The 21,057-nt window shown below is 42.0% G+C and overlaps 1 protein-coding gene across 10 annotated transcripts in view; it reads left to right on the top strand.

Moving 5' to 3' along the window:
* nfic (nuclear factor I/C) overlaps nt 1–21,057 on the top strand; it is a 153,783-nt gene that overhangs the window by 37,864 nt on the left and 94,862 nt on the right. For all 10 annotated transcript variants that reach the window (XR_007137768.1, XR_007137769.1, XM_047800260.1 and 7 more), the window contains exon 2: nt 17,172–17,703. Coding sequence is in view for 8 of the 10 variants with exons in the window: in XM_047800260.1 (XP_047656216.1) it covers nt 17,172–17,703 (532 nt within the window). In the remaining 2 variants the exon portion in view is untranslated. The remainder of the gene's footprint in view (nt 1–17,171; nt 17,704–21,057) is intronic.

The following is a 21,057-nucleotide window of genomic DNA, read 5'->3' as shown; positions in this document are numbered from 1 at the left end:
TCTTGTCTTCTTTATCTGAACACAACTCGAACATAAAGCTGGGGTCTCCGTTGTTCCTTCAGAAAACTGCAAAACAAAAACAAAACTAACGTGTAGCCAATGAGCAGAAAGGGGCGGGTCTTGTCAATATGGGCGGAGAGAGTGTTCAGTGCGCATGTGTGACATCGGCAGAAAGCGGTTTTAACATTGACGTGGAGGATAAAAACAAAGAAAGAAAGAGAAGAAATGGTTACGATAAGGAAAGAAGTAGGACGTGGTAATATAGGATCAGCTTTCCAGCGCTGGAGAGAACTGAACGTCTTCCGCATGAAACGGAGCTAAACCTGTCATGGTACATAAAACACATTTGTATCACCAAAGTTTTACATTCATTTATTGATAAAAAAAATACCCTCGGTCAGCTGCCCCTACAGGTTCCGCCATAATACTTGTCTGGGTTATACTTGGGTTAGACTTGTCTGATATACAGTATGTGTGGGCGGAGCTAACAAAACAGTGGTGGGACCCATTTGGGTTGGGGCGTGTTTGGTTTGGTGATTTCAAATGTCAACATTGGCTTTCAAACAACGGAGACCCCACCTTTAAGCTTAAACTGGAGCATTTCTTGCATCGGAGGCACCACATTTCCCAAAGCCGTGCCTTGTTTAGCACTAAGTGTAGTTCAGATGGAGTGGGACTTCATTCACTGCTTTCCTTGTTTCTAATCTTCAGTAAACAAACCTCTCTGATTTGTTTTGTGGTCAATGGCGTTATTTTGTATGCTAACGGGACAGGTGTTTTCAGCTAGCATGGGAATGCGGCCGTCGTGGCTGCTAGTCATAATTAGAGACGGCTTCTGCTGACGGCTGTTTGTTATTTGCTCAGACGTGGATGGAGAAATATTTAGGTCACATATCGCTTTGTCGTTCTGAGAGGGAAAAGAAGACTAGCTTTTTTTTTTTTTCTTTTTACCTCAGCTACAGTTTTGAGGTAGCTAGGCTTTTAGTTTAGCCTCAAAACACAAGATTTTTTACCAGCACCTCATGAGACAGTGTTTGGCTCCTTTGTTATATGAAGAAAAGTGAACATACAGTAGCACAGGAATTCCTTTAAGCTGACAATTTCACTTTTAAACTTAGTCCTGGTCTTATGTTCATTGATGGACAAACGTGTCGATATTTCAGAGATTAAAAAATCTGAAATTTCTTTACAAAAACACGTAAATCGTTATGTTTGTTCAATCGAAGAGAAATACAGTAAGTGGAGGAGACTCGAGGTGACTTTTCTTTTTGTTTAATACACTTTCAGTTTTTTACATGAACAAAACAACATATATTCATTTACATGCAACTTTTCTACTAAGCCGATTTCATTTCTCTGCAATTTTGCAGTATCGTGGTTGCATTTTTGACCCTACGGCAAATCATCTCATTTATCTTTTGCTGTAAATCACAGCGATGCTAAATTCTCCCGTCTGATTGGTCAGAAGGTCATGGAGTCGTGAGGAGACGTGTGTTTAGTGTATTTTACACTCGAGTCTTCTTCAGAGTTTATAATTTGTTTTTACTTTTCTAAACTAGAAAGAAAACCCTGCTGTTTTCTTTCTGTTTGCTTTTTTCCGGTCCAGTGTGTCACTGCTTTCTGTTTCGGTCAAGCATCAGTCGTAACGCAAAATGAAGCTAAACTGGTGTTGGTTAAGCATCAGGTACGGAGCTGAGCTCAGAGCCAAAGATTCACAGCTCCGATATGCAGGAATTCATATCCTGTGATTTCCATATGGTCCGGGAGAAAAAAACGAGGCAGGAAGTGGGGGAGAAGGAACAGAGCTATGAGCAGACCCTTATACTACAGTCTGCCCTCCTTACTACCTCCCCTCCTCCCTCCACATCTCTCTCTCTCTCTCTCTCTCTCTCTCTCTCTCTCTATTGTAATGGTGATGGCTGACTCAGCTTGTGCAGAAACGAGAGAGAAACAATAACTGAGAAAGACAGAGAGAAAGGGATACAGAGAAAGAGAAAGGGACAAAGTGAGACAGACAAAGAAAGAAAGAAAGAAAGATGGAAAGATGGAGGAAGAGAAACAGACAGAAACAAAGAAATTAAGAAAAAGAGACAGAAAGAAAAAGAAAAAAATATATAAAAAAGAGAGGCAGACAGAGAAAGACAGGCAGACAGAGAAAAAGAGAGAGAGAGAGAGAGTTGTATGACTCATTGATGGAATTATGAACAGAACATGACCTTTGACATAGATAGTTTGCAGTTGGAAAGACTTGCATTAATTTTGTGAAAATATGTCCCACACACACACACACACACACACACACACACACACACACACACACACACACACACACACACACACACACACACACACACAGCAGAGTCAAAATGCAATTCACTTCAAGATGGAGAAGTGTTCATCAGAAGCTCAGGAGTGAGGAGATTTAGGGTGTTTTTTAAAGGTACTAAACTGAAAAGGGTACTAAATGGTACTATAGGGTACCACTGGGGTGATGCCTTATGCTTGTTTAAATACAAATGTGCATATGGTAAATTAAAAGTGCTGTAAACTACATATTAGAGGTGCAAAAGATGACAGTAACTCCCCAGCGACAGGGAAAGGTACAAGTGTGACCGCTTTTTACAGAGAGTGTGATACGGTACGTCTGGAGCTCTGAGTGAATGTCTGAGGATTTGGGTGTAACGATAAGCACCATGCTAAACCGTTATCCGTTAGCTTTCCGTAGCAGCATTAGCCAAGTAGAGCCAGTGCAAAAGTGCAGATTTCCAACACCAAGGCTAGTCGAGTCAAGCACTTTTGAGATAAGGGGAAAAGTGTGTATGTACAGTTCAGTTTTGGCTGATTAGATGTTTGATAAGAAGAATAAAAAGGAGGGCAAGAGGAACTAAGATAAACTGAGTGAAAGGTAAAAGACAAGAAGTAGAGAGACACAGCTTCCATTTAGAGTGGGAGGTTTCGTAGCCCTACAGCCTGCTGAGATCTTTAGGATGAAGAAGAGTCGGTGCAGTTAGTGTATCTGTCGTTCCTCCTGCTGCTGCACGCCACATTGTGTCCCAGCTAAAGCACACAATAATGATAACATCATAAAAGCGGGAAAGGACTTCTTTCTTTTTTGTGGTTCTTTAATGGAACGGTTAACGTGGCTCCACTACAAATTGTAGTTTTGAAATGTCTGCGAAGCTATTTTGATTGGTAATGATGTGGCTTGGGAAGGGAAAAAAAAAACGGACGCATTTTTGAGCGCTGAAGTAAGTCTTTCCTGACTTGAGTTTCTGCAGGGAAAGTTTTTTTCGGGAAGACGCCGGGGAAAAGCTCCGGCTGCGACACGTGCTGGCCACCGACTGGTTACCGTGGCAACACTCTGTGTGTGTGTGTGTGTGTGTGTGTGTGTGTGTGTGTGTGTGTGTGTGTGTGTGTGTGTGTGTGTGTGTGTGTGACCGCAGCTTTCAGTTACCCTACCAACCTACTAGCCAACCCCCAAGACATTCCCACACACACACACACACACACACACACACACACACACACACACATCATAGCAAATGAGTGTTTATGTTCTGAAAGAGATCCACGTGAACGAAAAAGAAATCACAATTCTCTGTTAGTCATAATAAAAATGGTATCCTGGCAACGGGCCTGAATAAAAACACATTTCCATCTCTGCAATAACAAACTGATTTGATTACTGCTTTACCATGGCTGGGACGGTCCACCGCTCTAGTCTCCTCTGGTGTGTGTGTGTGTGTGTGTGTGTGTGTGTGTGTGTGTGTGTGTGTGTGGGTTTGCGTGTATGTACTAACAAGTTACCATATTTCAGCTTTACTTCGATGTGTTTACAGTATGTGCATGAATGTGTCTTACTGTGTATGAGTTATTAAGTGTGCGTGTGTTCCCTAACAAGATCACAGACTTAGTTGTGTGTGTGTGTGTGTGTGTGTGTGTGTGTGTGTGTGTGTGTGTGTGTGTGTGTGTGTGTGTGTGTGTGAAGGCATTTTAAGGGCACTCTGTAGGAAACCAACAGCAAACTCCTAATAACCAAAAACAGCTTCATCACCAGCACTGTAGTCTTCATTATCGTCATCATCCATAATCAGAAGGTCCAGAAGGTGGTTTAAATTTCACTTATCTATTAAAAAGAATTTTTGGAAGGAGTCTCTATTGTCAGTGCTTTGTAAAAAGTCTGAGGTAAAGCTCGGGAAGCTCTTTAAGTCTTTAAAGATGCCCTTTTAAAAAGCTCTTTAAGTTTTGATGATTTATCTGCAACAGCAAGCGTGATGCATGATTCTGAGAAGCACCTTTCAATAATCCAGAGCCCTTTGACCTAGACCTTATCTACTCATGTAAGATAACAGATCTTGATAGCGATGGAGAAATCATGGGTTGATTTAGGAAAGCAAGTTTTTTTGAACCCCGACCAGGATAATAGCTCGTTTAATGGAGTATAACTGATTACAAACTTTCAATTATAGTTTGTATCATAGGCTATAAAGAGTTGCGTTAGACATAGTGTACTGTTTGTACTACTTCGTATTTCTTTCATTCATTCATTCATTCTTTCATTCATTTTCTACCGCTTCTCCAAAGTTCTTGGGTCACAGGGAGCCTGTGCCTATCTCAGGCGTCTTTGGGCATCGAGGCAGGATACACCCTGGACGGAGTGCCAACCCATCACAGGGCACACACACACTCTCATTCACTCACACACTCACACACACACACACACACACACACACACTACGGACAATTTTCCAGAGATGCCAATCAACCTACCATGCATGTCTTTGGACCAGGGGAGGAAACCGGAGTACCCGGAGGAAACCCCCGAGGTACGGGGAGAACATGCAAACTCCACACACACAAGGCGGAGGTGGGAATCGAACCCCCAACCCTGGAGGTGTGAGGCGAACATGCTAACCAATAAGCCACCGTGCCACCCTCATATTTCTTTACTATTGGTAATTTATGTTTGAAGAAAAACATATCCGAACATCAGCTAATCGTTTGGCCTGATGGCGTTTGGTCCCGAATCCCAAACCTGTTGAACCTTGAAGATGAAGAGAAGAAGAAGAGATTAGGTGCACCATTTGTTTAAGTTCTCATTTGAAGAAGAGAGCAGCAACATTTACAGCAAACCCATTTACAGCAAAGAAACTGATGACTTGCACTTGATGCCTGCACTTTGTCCATACTTCCAATTGCAGGATTTAGAAAACCATGCGAGAGCTCGAGGTTATTTGAGCCCATTCATCACCTCTGTGTATCCTCAACACACCTCACTGCATAACCTCAAACAGACCATAGGGGAAGCAAGGGTTCCTCCGCAACATGGCCATCCCTAATATGGAAAGGAAGACAGACAGAAAGAAGAAGAGGAAGAAAGAACAAAAGACAGAGATCCTGGGGAGATCGCGAAGGTTTCCTTTTTGGAAGCTTTTGCAAGTGTTCCTCCAGCAAATACTCAGCAGGTTTACCTCAAGTTAAATTATCACCATCTCGACCTGATCTTCTTAAATCTTCTGAATCATCAGAAGTGCTAGTGAGAGAAAGTGCTGATTTAAACAGTTGAGTAATGAATGGGTGGTGGTAAGGCTGATGGAGGGAGCGAAAAAGGGAGAGTGATTCTGAGGTTTGTGAGGCTGTCCTCAGATGCTTGTAAAATTCGGGTTTGCACAGATGGAAGTTGTACAGAATCGAGACTGGAGTGGAGGTGACTGTAGGCCAGGGAGGGTGGTGGTGGGGTGGGGGTGGGGGTGCTAAAACAACAGAGAATAATGGAACTAAACAGAGTGCTATGAGGAAGGGAGGGGTCCTGCAATTTATAAAGAATTACCTCTCTAACTCCGACCCCCAGAAATCCAGTGCCGCTTGAACTCTACTTACATTTAGGAGTGTCAGTAAATCACTGGAGTAGGACCTTCTAAATATCCAACACTCTGCCAACTCCAGGATAGTGATAAATTCAAGATCTTTTAAATTCAGTACTTTGCCAACCCCAGTGTAACACTAATTCAGGACCTTCTAAATCCAGCATCTTGTCAACTACAGTGTGGTAATGCATTCAGAATGTTCTTAACTGCTAACTCCAGTGTAATAAATTCAGTACCTTCTAATGTCTTGCCAGTTCCAATATAGTAGTAAGTGCAGGGAGCAATTTTAGTACTCCACCAACTCCAGAGTGGCAGTAATTCTTCTTGTGTCCATCCAATGATAGTGTAACGGTAAATGTGTCAAAGTTCTAACGTGGTAGTGAATCCAGACCTATCAAATACAATACCTTGACAAATCTTGTGTGGTAAATGGACAGCCTTCTACATACTCTGCAGGACAACCTAGATCTATTGCCTTTTGAACCATAATACCCAACCAACCACATGTCCCATGAACCACAGTTTTGCTGAAATTCCTGTCCTTGTAAATCCACTAAATCCAGTACTTTCCTGACTCCAGTATCTCACAAACACCAGTTTTGTTAAATCCCAATCTCTTCTAATTTTAGTACCCTGTAAAGTCCATTCATTCATTCATTTTCTACCGCTTATCCGAACTACCTCGGGTCACGGGGAGCCTGTGCCTATCTCAGGCATCATCGGGCATTGAGGCAGGATACACCCTGGACGGAGTGCCAACCCATCGCAGGGCACACACACACACACGCTCTCATTCACTCACACACACACACTACGGACAATTTTCCAGAGATGCCAATCAACCTACCATGCATGTCTTTGGACCGGGGGATGAACCCGGAGTACCCGGAGGAAACCCCCGAGGCATGGGGAGAACATGCAAACTCCACACACACAAGGCGGAGGTGGGAATCGAACCCCCAACCCTGGAGGTGTGAGGCGAACGTGCTAACCACTAAGCCCTGTAAAGTCTAGTGTTTGGTAAATCAATTACACCTCTCATTCCAGCTTGATTAATCCACTTTAGTGGCAATAAATCTGTAGAGCCAAAAAATTTCATTTTTGGTTCATTTTCATTCTATCTACTCCTGTATCTCGTGCGTCGGCTGAACTCAGAGTGGTCTTAGCTGTAACATTTAAGGCTACAAGCTACAGGAACCCCTAATGAATGTTTATTTTCACTAGAGGAGTGCGTGGTGGGCTTGCCTGTGCTGGAGTTGGTGTAATGAAAGCAGCTCTATCCGGACATGGAGATCGTACACACTTGGCCATCTGTTGGGACTCGGGCTTGTCTGTAAACTCGCACTCCATTTTAGGAGCTTTGATTTCCCTGTGGCCCTCCAGCAAAATTAAGAGACTGTAACTCGTCTCCGTACTTCTCTGAGCACGCTCGACTGCAACAGTTCTGATTGGTGACACAGAATCCATGCTGCCTATGGCCTCTTAAACTTCTGCTTCAGGGTTGTTTTGCAAAAGCCAGAGTTATGTTAATCTTATCCATTCACATTTTTTGCCTATTGTCTCTGCTGTCCAGACCGGATCCCTGGTTTCCATCAGTCTCTCATGCGGTCACCCTGCTTATCACCCTCTCTTTTTCTCTCTTTCTCTATTTCAGTCAAGCTTTGGAAAGTTTATATAGTAACTATAGTACTCTTACATTGGAAGTGGTCTTGCAGCCCTGATTACAGCCTGGGATTCTGGACAACGCCGTGTTTAGACCAGGACAGGGCTTCTCAAACAATCCAATTACTCATTGCTGATTGCTTTTGAACTCCTACTACATGGGAAAGAGTCCAAATAACTGGACATAAAAGCATGATATTTTAAATTCAGCTTCTATTCTACGGTAGTCAACAGGTTAAAATCCTTCTTAGTAAATATGACTTGCTTGAGTAGAGGCAGGGTTTTTCCTACATTGAAAATTTTTTGGCAGCCGCCAAAAAGATCTTTTGTCGCGCCAAATCCTTATTTGATCTGTAATTGGGTTTTGTGAGTGAAGCAGGCTACTGACGGAGTGACGGAGAGAATGAGCACAGCTTTCGCGAGGTCCTAACAGCCAGGATTCCCTCACAACACGTCCGCTAAAGTCCGATTCGTGACCTAATGACTCCTTTGAGCCGATTCATTATAAAGAATGGTTAAAGCAATCGGTCTGCCCGTCAGTGTCTGAATCGGTGTCTGCCCGTCAGTGTCTGAATCGGTGTCTGAATCATTACTTCTTAGAAGAACATACACATCTGAAATGAGAAAGTAAGGGTGCTTTCACACCTGCCTTGTTTAGTTCGGTTGAATAGTACCAGAGTTCGATCGCTCATTTGGTGCGGTTCATTTGGGCAGGTGAGAATGCAGCAATCGAACTCTGGTGCGCACCAAAAGCGGACCAAACAAGCGTACCGGGACCTCCTCAAAGAGGTGCAACTGACTGCAAAAAGTATCGCGCATTTTGGACTAAACCAGCTGCCGTAGTGGGTCGTCGGCAATATTTTCGGAAGATGAGCATGTCACAGTTTCGCAAAAGTAACGCTCGCCGCCTCCTGAAGTGTCTCGCGATGCGTCTTCGCCGTTTGCGGTGCATTAAAATGATATTTTCAAGCCGCATCTGCGCTTCATTCTGAAAATGAAGACTTTGCATAGAATGCTGTATACGAGCGATGTAGTAGATTACAACCACGAACATAATCGCAGCGCGCGGTCGTCTCTCCATGGTGTACTGTATGCTGTATCCTGTATTTTCCTCTTTTTGTTTACTTCCGGAGTTTCGTTGAATTTCCCGCACTTTTATTCTGACCGATCGAGAAGCGGTTTAGGAAATACGCTCAAAGACGTGTGGCCAAGGAGTGATGTGGATGTTATCACATGACTGCATTTTGGTGCGGAACAGAACGATCAGTGTGGTGTGAAAAGGAACCAAAAACTGATAAAAAGCTACGACGTATCATTTATTGCTTTTGGTCCGGACCAAATGAACCGAACTATAGATGTGAAAGCACCCTAAGTGTTCTTGCCCCATTTAGCAAGAGAGTTTAGTAAAAATTTAGCCTTAATTATCCACAGTATGTACAGTATAGGCCTATGACAATGTGTAGTAAATTACCTATAAAAATCATTTAGTTTAAAGTTAGACTGGAGTGAGCTGAAACTAGATCAAAGCACAAAGCTAGCTGTTGCTAGCTAGCGGCTAATGGTAAAAAATGACACTATTATTTTTAAAATGACACAAAAATGACGCTGTGTGTGGATGACCATGTCGGTCAGCCACCACCGGAGACCAATTTTGACCCATGAAAACCCCTGAGAGTGTATGCTATCGGCATACTGAGCTGTTAGTTTATATATTAGGTGGTCATTGGAATACAGTGGGTCTAATTTTCTGTCAGTATTTCAGAAGGAACCTCCATGAGCTCAGTGTTTCAGTGATGCAACGTTCCAAACCTCCATATCGTAGGCGTGCTATTAGAGACTAACGCTCATTTTCCCCCCATGTGTATTATGTTAATCGTCTATCATTCATCAGTGTCAGTTTTTACACACAGTGCTGCTGTTGGTTGGAATTTAAGATGATGGACTCTTTTTCAAGCCAGCAGTGACACTAATGTGTTTAAAACCCCAGGAACTTTACCACACCTGAAAAACCAAGAGTAGATCAACACACCACCGGACCATTAATGTGCGTACCAACTAAATTATATCTAACCAGAAGTCATCCTATGGGTGTTCCTTCACCCTGGTGGGTGTTGTTGAGCCTCAGCTTTCAATGTGGAGTCTGGAGACCTGCAGACATCCATCATGTTTATCTAGGAGATTCCCAGCAATTCTTTTCTTCCTATTTTTCTGTATCACATGACTCTGATAAAGATGTACCAGGAGTGGTCCTTGGGAATAATTTTACTCTGAAAGAAGCCCCTGGCAAAGGTTTCCAAAGCCCCCTACAGGTATGTGACACCGCTGGAGGTGTATTGAGGTTGGTGAGCAGGGATTTTAGGATTTTGCCCCTGAATCTACACCCTGTTGCTTTGTGTGGTGTTGTGTTGGTGCAGCTGAAACAGTTTGGATTATACCGTGTGGTGCCGAGAGTTCATCTGGGCTGCTTCACCAGGTATTTCTGAGCCATGTTTGGTTGGGTCCCGGGTGAAGCAGGTCCCTTGTCGGAGGAGTTAAGAACGCATCCCCCGGCTAATGATGTGGTGTTGTGTAACTTTGTATTGTGTGGTTTTCAGGAGAAGAACATTTGTGCAGCTGGAAGTGTTTAGTGTTGGTGCTTTTGGGAACTGAGCGAATGATTGCATGAGATCTGTACTGATCGCTTACTGTCACATGACTCTGTCATTCTCTAACTATCCTTCTCTCTCTCTCTCTCTCTCTCTCTCTCTCTCTCTCTCACTGTCATTCTTTTTCAACACGTCTCTCTCTATCTAACTCAGTCTCTCTCTCTCTTTCCATTTCTGTCTCACTGTCATTCTTTCCTCTCTCTATGTGTCTCAATCTCTCTCTCTCTCTCTCTCTCTCTCTCTCTCTCTCTCTCTCTCTCTCTCTCTCTCTCTCTCTTTATCCATCTCTCTCTCTCTCTCCCTCCCCTCTCTCTTTCTATCCATCTCTCTCTTTCACTGTCATTCTCTCTCTATCCATCTCTCTCTTTCACTGTCATTCTCTCTCTGTCTCTTTTTCTTTCACTGTCATTCCCTTGCTCTCTCTATCTGTCTGTCCCTCACTGTCTTTCTCTTGCTCTCTGTCTCTTTCTCTCACTGTTTTTTTCTCAGACTCTCTCTCTATCACTTATATGACTTTATTCTTCTGGCTTTTCTCTTTTTTCTTTTTTCCTGTTTCCCCTCTCCCTTTGTTTTTCTGTATTTCTCCTTCTGTATCTCTATTTTTCTCTCTGTATCTTTCTGTTTTTTCTACTTCCACCTCTCTCTCTCTCTCTCTCTCTCTCTCTCTCTCTCTCTCTCTCTCTCTCTCTCTCTCTCTCTCACACACACTCTCTCATGTCTGTACTAGTTTTATAATGTTGGCATCATGAACGGGCAGCATTTGAAATTACGACTATGACGTGGGACGTGCTGACATTACACTTTTATTCATTTTCACTTCGTTTTACAGGAAAACTATTTGCGTGCCTCGAATGTCTGTCGAAGGGAAACAACAACGATCTGAAGTGTTCACAATCACCGACCGACATTTTACGTTAGCAGATAAACCGTTAACTGTTTGAAATGTCACTCGTGGAAAAACAGAGCGGCTGAAGCATCATGTGAGGAAGTTTTTATCGAAACAAACTTGAAGGAAAAAGCAGTACGGGTCAGAAGACGCCTTGAGAGGATGCTTTTATTTGCTGAGAAAATGCAACATGCTAAAAGATCAGTTTTTTCTTTAAAAAAAAAAGAAAAGAAAAAGTTAAACATGATTAATAGTTTAAATCGTGTCCTGTCATGTTCGTATGCTGATATAAGATGATTTTCTCTTCTGTTTTTGCTACTTTTATCTAAAGTTACAGACAGGGAAGATACACCCACTATCCACTTTATTAAGAACACTTTCTACAAAGCATGACATCATACAAAGGCAAGTCAAGACTTTCAGATAATGTTCACATGTTCACCTAACATTAGAATGAAAAGTCTGATCCTTGTGATCATTGTATGAGTGTTGGTGCCAAATGGGCTGGTTTGCTTATTTCAGAATGTGCTAATCCCCTGGGATTTTCACATACAACTGTCTCTGGAGTTTAAACAGAACGATGTGAAAACAAACCCCACAGAGTGAGCAGCAGATCTGTGGGTGAAGGAGGAGAGAGTTGGACAGAAGGATGTAGCAACTCGTATAATCACCCTTTTCAAACGTGGTGAGCAGAAAAGCATCTCAGCTTTAGGTGGATGAGCTATAACAGCACAAGAGTGGATCAGGATCCTCTCCTGCCAGCCAAGAACAAGAATCTGAGGCATAATTTAGACTCTAGACTCAAACTGGACAGATCAAGATGAAAAAAAAAATCCCTCACACCAGCCGATCTCGCACTAACAGCCCAGCTATGGTTAAGGTCACAGAGATCAGACTTTTTATTCATTCTGATGTTTGAGCTCTTGATTTGTTTGAAGCTCTGTACAGTATGACATTATGCTTTGCTTTGCTGAAACCTGATTGGCTGATTAGATAACTATTAGATGAATGTGCAGATGGACAGGTGTTCCTAATAAATTGGCTGGCTGACTGTATGAATTGGACAGTCCTACATCCTGAATTGTAAAAATTGGGGGGGAAAAGCCAAAAAGCCTCAGCCAAATGAGCTGAATGTAAATGAACAGTTTGGAGGAAAACTGAACGGGTTTTAGAGGAAATGATGTCATTATTAAAAGGAGTTTTATTGGCATTATACTGCCAGCTCTTTATTTTTTAACGAGTTTAATTGCGGCGCTTGAGTTACACGCTCGGCGCTCAGCACTGACAGGAATGTTATTAATCCACTTGTATTATGGTTTAGTAACAAACCGTTTTTGCTTCTGCAATCAACCGGAGACATCGCAGCAATTGTCCATTTAACAACTGATATTTTATACTATATACTAAAATAAACTGTTGTAACTGAAGAACTAAAAACATGGCCTCAGTTTTTACACAAAAGGCAATTAAGATACAAATAATAATAATAATAATAATAATAATAATAATAATAATGCATTTTATTTCATGGCGCCTTTCAGTACACCCAAGGTCACCTCACAAGCAATATACAGGTCACTGCATAAACAAAACACACAAACAAACAGCATATACATATAAAGTGCATTTAAATCTCAATAAAACATGTTATAAGAAAGCCTGTATAAAAAGATCTTAAGTCTTAAGACGCGTTTTAAAAGTCAACAAGCACTCGCTATCGCGAACATCGAGGGGAAGAGAATTCCATAGGCGGGGGGGCAACATAACTAAAAGATCTGGCACCCATAGTAGTAAGTTTAATCCGAGGTACCACAAGAGAGATTGAAGATGAAGATCTGAGTGCGGGGGGGCACGGTGGCTTAGTGGTTAGCACGTTCGCCTCACACCTCCAGGGTTGGGGTTCGATTCCCGCCTCCGCCTTGTGTGTGTAAAGTTTACATGTTCTCCCCGTGCCTCGGGGGTTTCCTCCGGGTACTCCGGTTTCCTCCCCCGGTCCCAAGACATGCATGGTAGGTTGATTGGCATCTCTGGAAAAATTGTCCCTAGTGTGTGATTGAATGAGTGTGTGTGTGTGTGTGTGCCCTGTGATGGGTTGGCACTCCGTCCAGGGTGTATCCTGCCTCGATGCCCGATGATGCCTGGGATAGGCACAGGCTCCCCGTGACCCGAGGTAGCTCGGATAAGCGGTAGAAAATGAGTGAGTGAGTGAGAGAGAGTGATCTGAGTGCACGTGAAGGAGTGTAAGGTATCATGGTGCAAGATTATGAAGTGCCTTATAAGTGAGTAGCAGGATTTTAAACTGAACTCTATACAGTATTTTACTGCAAGCCAATGCAATTGCTGGAGAACCGGAGAAACGTGATCAGTATAGGGTGTTCTAGAGAGAACACGAGCTGCAGAATTCTGAACCAGTTGAAGCACATGCAGCAATTTGGAGGGAATACGTGTAAGAAGAGCATTGCAGTAGTCTATACGTGAAGTGACTAGTGCGTGAATGAGAACTGCAGTATTATTATTAGAAAGAAAGGGACGGAGACGAATTAATGTTGCGCAAATGGAGGTATGCAATCCGTGTTATAGTATTCATTTGAGCTTTAAAAGATATTGTGCTATCCAAGATGACACACAAACTTTCAACCTGAGAGGAAGGACAGATTGCAGTCTTGCCGATATGTAAAGAGAAACAATATGTAAAGAGAAACAGATATATAATGAGTATAAGGTATGCAGTGTAAATAAAATCTAAATCTGTTACATGTAAATTCATTTGTTTTATTATCTCTTTTTTCAAAATCCAGTAGAAAAAACTTGTTGAACTAGCTAATATTGTATTGAAGTAGCTAATAATGTTCTAAAGTAGCTAATAAAGTTCTGAAGTAGCTAATAATGTTCTGAAGTAGCTAATATTGTATTGAAGTAGCTAATAATGTTCTGAAGTAGCTAATATTGTATTGAAATAGCTAATAATGCATTTAAGTAGCTAATAATGTTCTAAAGTAGCTAACCATTTTCTGAAGTAGCTAATAATGTTCTGAAGTAGCTATTGTTTTATTGAAGTAGCTAATAATGTTCTGAAGTAGCTATTGTTTTATTGAAGTAGCTAATAATGTTCTGAAGTAGCTAATAATGTTCTAAAGTAGCTAATAAAGTTCCGGAGTAGCTAATAATGTTCTGAAGTAGCTAATAATGTTCTGATCTAGCTAATATTGTATTGAAATAGCTAATAATGCATTTAAGTAGCTAATAATGTTCTAAAGTAGCTAATATTGTATTGAAATAGCTAATAATGTATTTATGTAGCTAATAATGTTCTAAAGTAGCTAATATTGTATTGAAATAGCTAATAATGTATTCAAGTAGCTAATAATGTTCTAAAGTAGCTAATAATGTTCTGAAGTAGCTATTGTTGTATTGAAGTAGCTAATAATGTTCTAAAGTAGCTAATGAAGTTTTGAAGTAGCTAATATTGTATTGAAGTAACTAATAGTTTTCTGAAGTAGCTAATATTGTATTGAAATAGCTAATAATGCATTTAAGTAGCTAATAATGTTCTTAAGTAGCTAATGAAGTTCTAAAGTAGCTAATGAAGTTTTGAAGTAGCTAATATTGTATTGAAGTAACTAATAGTTTTCTGAAGTAGCTAATATTGTATTGAAATAGCTAATAATGCATTTAAGTAGCTAATAATGTTCTTAAGTAGCTAATGAAGTTCTGAAGTAGCTATTAATGTTCTGAAGTAGCTAGTATTGTATTAAAGTAGCTAATATTGTATTAAAGTAGCTAATAATATTCTAAAGTAGCTAATAAAGTTCTGAAGTAGCTAATCATTTTCTGAAGTAGCTAATTATGTTCTGAAGTAAATAATATTGTTCCGAAGTAGCTAGTAATGTTCTAAAGTAGCTAATAATGTACTGAGAAATTACAATATGTCACATGTAACAATTTTGTCAAGGATTCTTTTATTTTCCTTCATTTTCAGTGGTATAATCGATTTCTACAGATATTACAGTCAGATTTTTAGCAAACGTACGCACATGTGTATAAACCTACTGTACATATTCTGAACGGAACGCAAGAGTAATGACAATATCCTGTATCTTTTTGATAACAGTTTCCTGTGTAGTATAATTGATTATCACGACTCATTATGACATTCTAATGCAGCCATCGTACAGATTACTAATACGTGGAATTTTTTTTTAGAGAACATCGCTCTCGTTATGACTACGCATGTACACACAATGTGTACATGCAGACTCAACCAGTTTCAGATGCATATGCTACTTGTTTTGCTAACTGAGCTACGTGCATGTGCATGTTTTTCTTTTTTTTTACGGCACACCACAGTGCTGGCATTTAGCGATGCAACTGAACAAAGTATGGAAGCGATTAGCAACGGCAAAACGTAATGCTTCTGCTCTAAACAGAGGCGGAACTGCGGTCAGCGAGCAGCCTCGGAGACGCACACATGTGTATTGTTGTCGAAACTCGCCGCTAAGAGGGAAAATAATCAACAAAAGCTAATTGGATAAATGAGGACTGGCTGTGGTTATGCTGTGACAGTGAACTGCTGTGGGCTGTGATGTTTTATTTGTTTTTTGTTTTTTCATTGAAACCCCCCTTTGCGCAATATGTGCTTCTGCCAGGACTTAGCGGAAAACAACCAAACCGAAATAGTTCAGGAAATAGTGAGACTGCCGATAATATGGCACGTTGTGCTGGTGTTGAATTATGACTTACGTCTCAATAATTATCGTGATTTAAGATATTACTGTGCTTTTAAAATAGTTTAATGTACCGAAACGTCAGCAGTTCCTTAATGATAGCATAGCATGCCACTGCTAATAGCATACTGCCATAACATAATCAGGGTGGTGGTGATGAAGCATCATAAAGGTGTAGTTTGTCATTTTTAATCTTTTTCTAAATCCGTTTTAATGGCATCATTTGCAAGCTGCCTTAAAAAACAAAAACAATGTCACTCTATAATGCTATGGCATGTTCATTCTATTTGTATATTTCTGGCCCTGAATAAGGCTCCGCCCTGAGATGAAGCACAGCTGCTGAGCTATGCTTAAATATTCATTCACTGATTTGTTCATTTCTGTTCAGTAAGCGCTCTTTCCTGGTCAGGGTTGTGCTGGATCCGAGGTCTCTCCCAGGACACTCTTGGTGAGGCGAGAATAAAGTCACAGTGAAACAGAATTTCATTTAAGTTCAATATGACATCCAAGAGATGAATTATTTACTTGAAAGTCTGTGGTCATTTGAATTTAATTTAATTTATTATAATTTCAGTTTGGGGGCACGGTGGCTTAGTGGTTAGCACGTTCGCCTCACACCTCCAGGGTTGGGGGTACGATTCCCACCTCCGCCTTGTGTGTGTGGAGTTTGCATGTTCTCCCCGTGCCTCGGGGGTTTCCTCCGGGTACTCCGGTTTCCTCCCCCGGTCCAAAGACATGCATGGTAGGTTGATTGGCATCTCTGGAAAATTGTCCGTAGTGTGTGAGTGAATGAGAGTGTGTGTGCCCTGTGATGGGTTGGCACTCCGTCCAGGGTGTATCCTGCCTCGATGCCCGATGACGTCTGAGATAGGCACAGGCTCCCCGTGACTCGAGGTAGTTCGGATAAGCGGTAAAAAATGAATGAATAATTGCAGTTTGCCTCAAGACGTAAAGGACTTTTAAAATTACATACTTCCCCTTTAAAACTCAGCTACACTGCACTACATCTACACTACTATTTTACCACTACATCTTTGTGTAACTAAAGGTATGTCTTTGTATTTAAAGGTATCACTGTGTAACTAAAGGTATCACTGTGTAACTAAAGGTATCTGTGCATTTAAAGGTATTTCTGCGTAACTAAAGGTATCTCTGTGTAACTAAAGGTATCAATGAGTAAATAAAGTTATTTCCCTTTAACTACAAGCATCTCCATGTAACTTGGTATCTTCATGTATATAAAAATATAAAAGATGTGCACTTGAGGATATCACTCCAGTGCCAAGGATTTGTACCCTGAAAGTTTTTAGGTTTTAGGACACACCTGAATAATTTGAATCGTAGCTTTCAGCTCTTAACTTATTTCCTGTCTTTCTTTTCCCATCAGGATGAGTTCCATCCGTTTATCGAGGCACTGCTGCCACACGTCCGCGCCTTTGCCTACACCTGGTTCAACCTTCAGGCGCGCAAGCGCAAGTACTTCAAAAAGCATGAGAAGCGCATGACCAAGGATGAGGAGCGCGCCGTGAAGGATGAGCTGCTGGGCGAGAAGCCTGAGGTCAAGCAGAAGTGGGCATCACGTCTTCTTGCCAAGCTCCGCAAGGACATCCGACCAGAGTGCCGCGAGGACTTTGTGCTCTCCATCACAGGCAAGAAAGCACCATGCTGTGTGCTCTCCAACCCTGACCAGAAAGGCAAGATGAGAAGGATCGACTGCCTGAGACAGGCTGACAAAGTGTGGAGACTCGACTTGGTCATGGTGATCCTGTTCAAGGGGATTCCTCTGGAAAGCACAGACGGAGAGCGTCTGGTCAAGGGGGCACAGTGCTCCAATCACATCCTGTGCGTCCAGCCGCACCACATCAGCGTCTCCGTCAAGGAGCTGGATCTCTACCTGGCGTACTTCGTGCAGGAGAGAGGTGAGTTTTACGTAGCGTATGTTTGTATTTCAGTTAATAAACAAGAAGTTGTCTTGTAAGGAAACATAGGGAGGGAATTCTCAGAGCTGCTTTGCCTGCTGATGCATAAATGCGGTAAAGATATTTGTTGTTGCTTTGTAAAGCTCTCTTCTACACCGAATCTCTGTTAGGTGAGAAATTATTGCTTTTGAGGTTTTGGTTCAAATCACAGCAGTTGTCCTTTGTAAAAAAAAAAAACAAAAAAAACAAGCTGAGTCATCTCTTACCTTGTACAGGACACAATGAGAGCGGCAGAGTAAGGGATGTACTGTAAGCTCCTAAGGCATGCCTAATATGCTACAGAAAGGTTCAGGTTTAACATTAAAAACTGAGAAGTACAGGGAGGCGGGGATCGGGCAGAGCCGAGCCATAAATCATTTCAAACGAGAACCGCTTGCTCTGGCAGGCTGGGAAAAGAGCTCAAATTTACAGTGGTGTATAAACCGGTGTAGGCTAGCAGGACTGAGGGTAAGCTAATCTACAGAAACGTCTCTCGGCCTGGATCGTGATCGAGTTAATGCTTATGTTTTACATGACTATAAAAGAAGTGTGTATATATATATATACACACACACACACACAAACACACACATATATATATGTTGCTTGTTAATAAAGTAAACTTGTAATAGTCGATAGATGTTTGTTGGTAGCAAACTCTGCTCCAGCCCGATCTCACCATCGACGGTAACTCACCATTCAGTGGTGTTACACTTTTATTTGGATTGATTCAGTCAATGATTAATAACATGATTGATGACTCGATAGCTATAGGACATTTTTATTCTTTCACAGTAAATGATTACGTCTTTATCTGTCTGGGGTTTTTAAAAAAAAAAACCTCAGCACTCTGCCGTCACTAATATGACGTGATGTTTCTTTCTGAGGGAGTTTTTGCGAGCTGTTAGGAAGTCCACATCTGGCCAGGTGTTATTGCAGTCACTGCAAAGTCAAGAATATGTATTTGCTGATGTGTCTTTTGGGATGAGTTTGTGCTGTGTGTGTGTGTGTGTGTGTGTGTGTGTGTGTGTGTGTGTGTGTGTGTGTGTGTGTGTGTGTGAGTGTTGTTCAGTTCTGTCATGCATTGGTTTAAGACCGTTTGGCTGATTTACATGTTGGCGACATCACTAACGCAGATCCGATATTAAAACAATGGACGAGTGATATATTGCAGGATGTACAGTCACAGCTTGCATGCCTGAGTGCAGAAGTAGTAAGTAGTCAATGCTCCAAAGAGTTGTGTTTCAAAGGTTTGTGTGTGAGTGTGTGAGTGGCAGCGGCAGGAGTGACTCACAGTGTGGTGAGCGAGAGTGTTTGTTGAATTCCCCCCACCGATGAATTGCCGCCTTTATCCAATTTTTTTTTCTGCTCGCTGCCAGCGCTACTAAACTCCTTCTACTTTGTCAGGAAATCCAAAGCATACAAAACACACCAACTCCAAGCATACTGCAAGAAACCTAACCGTGTGTGTGTGTGTGTGTGTGTGTATGCGTGTGTGTGTACACATGGCAAATGTGACGAATCATTTCACCCTTCACACTCATCTCTGAGTAGCGTCAACATTTAGTTGGTCACAGGAACATGACCGGACAACCAGCCGGGAGAACGTCTGCTAAGGAGAAAGAGAAAGGATAAGAAAGAGGAGGACGAGACAGGAAAAGAAAGCCTACCTCCCTCTCTCCCTCCCTTCCTCTCTCTCGACCTTCAACCGCACTTGTCTGGGTCAGAGAGGCGGCCCGAGAGTCAGCTGACCAGCCAAATAGCCTACAAAGCCTTGGCTGTAAAATCAAAGATAAGGAGCTAAAGCATTCCACTCAGAGGGGGTGGGGGGTTGTGGCGGTGGCTAGAGAGAGAGAGAGAGAGAGAGAGAGAGAAGAGAGAGACAAACGTTTAGCGTTCATTCTTAAAGCTGCAGTGTTTCCTTTACTTCTCTGTAGAACTTTTATATTCCACAAAGTCGCAGCGTTGTCAAATCCTCACTCAGAAAGAGCGATTCGAACGATTTTACGTTAATACGTTATGGTTTCTATAGCAACAGCTTATTAGGAGAGACTGGTATAACTCATGCCTGCGGACACTCCACCCGATCTAAAGTGAAGCCATTATAACCATGTTGTTAGTGAGCAAGTAGTAATAATTGTTGTCATGGTTACGGAAGGAGACTCCAGTGCGCTGCTTTATAACAGCCTGTAAGGTTTGACTCATGTTTCGAATTCGACTCGCGAACTTTCGACTACACGAAATAAACATTAAAGTAAACATAAATGGATAAACCGAACATTGTGGTAATGAATAAACAGTGTCATCAGCGGCAAACCGCTGTGTGCATAAGAGGAATTCCCTTCTCTCTCTCTCTCTCTCTCTCTCTCTCTCTCTCTCTCTCTCTCTCTCTCTCTCTCTCTCTCTCTGTCTTTCAGTCTCTTTTTTAGTCTGTTTTTTGTTCTTTCTGCTTTCTGTCTCACACTCAGACTGATTCTCTCTCTCTCTCTCTCCCTCTCTCTCTCTCTCAAACTCTCTCTCTCTCTCTCTGTCTCACACCATCCCTCTTAACAATTACTAAGCTTTGTGTGTGTGTGTGTGTGTGTGTGTGTGTGTGTGTGTGTGTGTGTGTGTGTGTTGTCTCTCTGTGTTTTTTGGTATGTTTGCTAATGAAGCGTTACCCACACTGCTCTCCCTTTCACCCTGACTCAACATGGGCCGTTAGCTCCAATAAAACACACACAGATAGAGAGAGAGAGAGAGAGAGAGAGAGAGAGAGAGAGAGAGAGAGAGAGAGAGAGAGAGAAAGAGACAGGCCTCCTCCTGAGTGTTTCATTTCTTTCAAACAAGTGCCACATCAATCACCTATACATAATCATTATGTGCTCCGTCACAGCGTAGTGTGTGTCATGTGTTTATTTGTTTGGTTTCTTTTTTTTTAAATTGGTGAACAATGTAATCTGCCTCACTTTCCATTCTCTCTCTCTCTCTCTCTCTCTCTCTCTCTCTCTCTCTCTCTCTCTCTCTCTCTCTCTCTCTCTCCCTCTCTCTCTTACTTTTATTCCCTTCTGCCAATTCCTCAATCACAGGAATAAATCTGGCATGAAGATATGTCAAAACAAACGCCATGGTGGTTTGACTAAAGCGCGACACCAGGCAGGAGTGATAGTGAGTCTGCACTCATCCTGCGGGATTCGTCCTTCCTCCCGCTTCCTTCCTGCTCCTGTCCCTCCTTCTCTCTCTCTCTCTCTCTCTCTCTCTATCTCTCTCTCTCTCTCTCTCTCTCTCTCTCTCTCTCTCTCCCCCTACGGTGTGCAGTAAGGGACAATAAAAAAA

Source organism: Tachysurus fulvidraco, chromosome 14 (genome assembly GCF_022655615.1).
Source record: "Tachysurus fulvidraco isolate hzauxx_2018 chromosome 14, HZAU_PFXX_2.0, whole genome shotgun sequence".
NCBI classification, from domain to species: Eukaryota; Metazoa; Chordata; class Actinopteri; order Siluriformes; family Bagridae; genus Tachysurus; species Tachysurus fulvidraco.
This window is presented reverse-complemented; position numbering and strand designations above follow the sequence as displayed.